The following is a 1,965-nucleotide window of genomic DNA, read 5'->3' on the forward strand; positions in this document are numbered from 1 at the left end:
TACACATTTTAGATCATTTTTAATATTAGTTAGCAAAATGTTGAAGGCACTGTGGGACAATAAGTTACAAATACTTAAAAATTAGTATACAAAAACGGTGTTGGTTAACAACGAACGAGGCGAACACATTTGAGTAGAGGAAAGAAGGCTCCACCAACTATGCGCGTATTCGAGAGGCCTTCTTGCTCTTGTCGGCCTTGGGTGGAGGTGGTCCACTGCGTCCGGCCTGCATGTGCCGATTGTAGATGCTGTGGAGAAGGTCAGATTATAAGAGATGTTTAACTAGTGGCTGGTTCGTGCGTTGTACTCACATTTTGTAGGTCTCCGTTTTGAGGTAATCAATTACGTGACTGATGCCCAACAGGTATTGTTCGGCAATGGGATTCACCCAGGGATTCTCCTCCATTTTCATCACCGACTTGTTGCTCAACAGATCCAGCTGAGCCACCTCGGGCGGAAGTACCTGCAGCCTGTTGTTTTGGATGTGCAGCTCCCGCAGACGCGCCAACTCTCCAATCTCCCGCGGCAGCTCCAAAAGGTCGTTGTCGCGCAGTCCAAGTATCTGCAGATTCTTCAGCTGGCCCAGCTCCCGCGGTATATATTCGAAGTCGTTGTCGCCCAGATACAGGGCGCGCAGCGTCTCCATGCCAAAGAAGTTGCCGGGCAGCACTTGCTCGCTCAGATTATTGTACGACAGATCGAGTACCTCTAGGACGGGAAAAGCGCCAAAGCCTCGCGGCAGGTTCACCAGTCGATTAATGGACACATTCAGGATGCGCAGCTTTGGCATGGACGACAGCGACACTGGGAGCTCGGCCAGTTGGTTGTTCGACAGATTGAGAATCTCCAAGTTCAGCAGATTCGCAATTCCCGGACTGATCACACTGATTTTATTGTGCGACAGCGTCAGTCGGGTGATGTTGGACATGTTGACTGAAAGTAGAAAATAGGAAATAAAATAATATTCATTTGAATTTGAGGCTTTGCAGCAAATTTCCTACTGGGTTTAACTGCATATGACAGCGAACAGCTGTTCGCACGCAACAGGCAATGGTGCGATGTGCTAGAGCCAGACAGCTATAGACGCATGCGACATTTGTGTTGCTGCTAGAGTTGTTTTCATTTAAACAAATAAATATGACTTAAGAGATATGCAAAATAATGGTTAGAATTGATTATTTTTACATTCCATAACTATTTTGTCTGAACAACTGTTTTTCCTTTGCCAATGCTGTGCATATGTACACAAAATCTACATATGTTTATATGTATGTACATTTGTATGTACATACATGAGGGTTGTGTGTACATAAATACGTACGTCATCGCAGAAAATAAATGCTGGGAAAACTACTTAAAGGAATATTCTGTTTTCTGTATTTCCTTAAGTGCGATTCCCTCATCAATGTAGACATTTGTAGTGATAGAAGGAAGCAAATGGATTATGTATTCCTCATGTATTCCTGCTCTATTCCTACAGCTGGGGCGAGGCCGAATTTTGCGTGGGCGTTTCTTCTTGGGTCTTGTGAATGCCTGTTTAAAACACTATTTAAACGGGTAAATGTGGTACTTACACAGTCCGGGAAGCTCCTCGAAGGAGGTGAGACCCTTCTCCACCAGGTCCAGTTCCCGGTTTTGGGTTTCCCTGGCTTCATCCAGTACTTTCTTTGCTTTCGACATCTTCGCGTTCACAGGCAGACATTGACTCATTTTGTTATTGCTGCTGCTTTGGTTCTATGTTTTCGAAAAGATGCCAGACTGTTGGAAAAAGATAGATAAGTGACACTACTCAACAAAATTGAAACTAAAAGAGGAAGCGCATCTTTATGTTAACATAACATTACAGCTATGAAGTAATTTTGAACACATTCCATATTCATCTTGGTATCTGGTAAAATGTAAGCTTTCAATCCAAAAATAGATAATTTGTTTGAGGCAGTTTGGCAACGGTAAAATACGTACATA

General features: G+C 43.5%; 1 protein-coding gene across 1 annotated transcript; it reads right to left on the reverse strand.

The window, feature by feature from the left end:
* On the reverse strand, positions 1-1,758 carry LOC117584824 (ras suppressor protein 1). The gene is made up of 3 exons (XM_034273950.1): positions 1,575-1,758; positions 312-933; positions 1-248 (listed from the first exon to the last, which is right to left on the reverse strand). The coding sequence occupies exons 1-3, from the start codon at positions 1,708-1,710 to the stop codon at positions 158-160; spliced, it is 849 nt and encodes a 282-aa protein (XP_034129841.1). The 5' UTR covers positions 1,711-1,758; the 3' UTR covers positions 1-157.
* Positions 1,759-1,965: the final 207 nt, after the last annotated feature.

Source organism: Drosophila guanche, unplaced genomic scaffold (assembly GCF_900245975.1).
Source record: "Drosophila guanche unplaced genomic scaffold, DGUA_6, whole genome shotgun sequence".
NCBI classification, from domain to species: domain Eukaryota; kingdom Metazoa; phylum Arthropoda; class Insecta; order Diptera; family Drosophilidae; genus Drosophila; species Drosophila guanche.

Excerpts from the sequence above, each read along its gene's own strand:
- LOC117584824 (XM_034273950.1), bottom strand. The coding sequence starts at position 1,710 with ATGAGTCAATGTCTGCCTGTGAACGCGAAGATGTCGAAAGCAAAGAAA. Across the intron at positions 934-1,574 it reads CGAGGAGCTTCCCGGACTGT|TCAACATGTCCAACATCACC; the intron begins GTAAGTACCACA and ends TTCTACTTTCAG. Across the intron at positions 249-311 it reads AAAACGGAGACCTACAAAAT|CATCTACAATCGGCACATGC; the intron begins GTGAGTACAACG and ends CCTTCTCCACAG.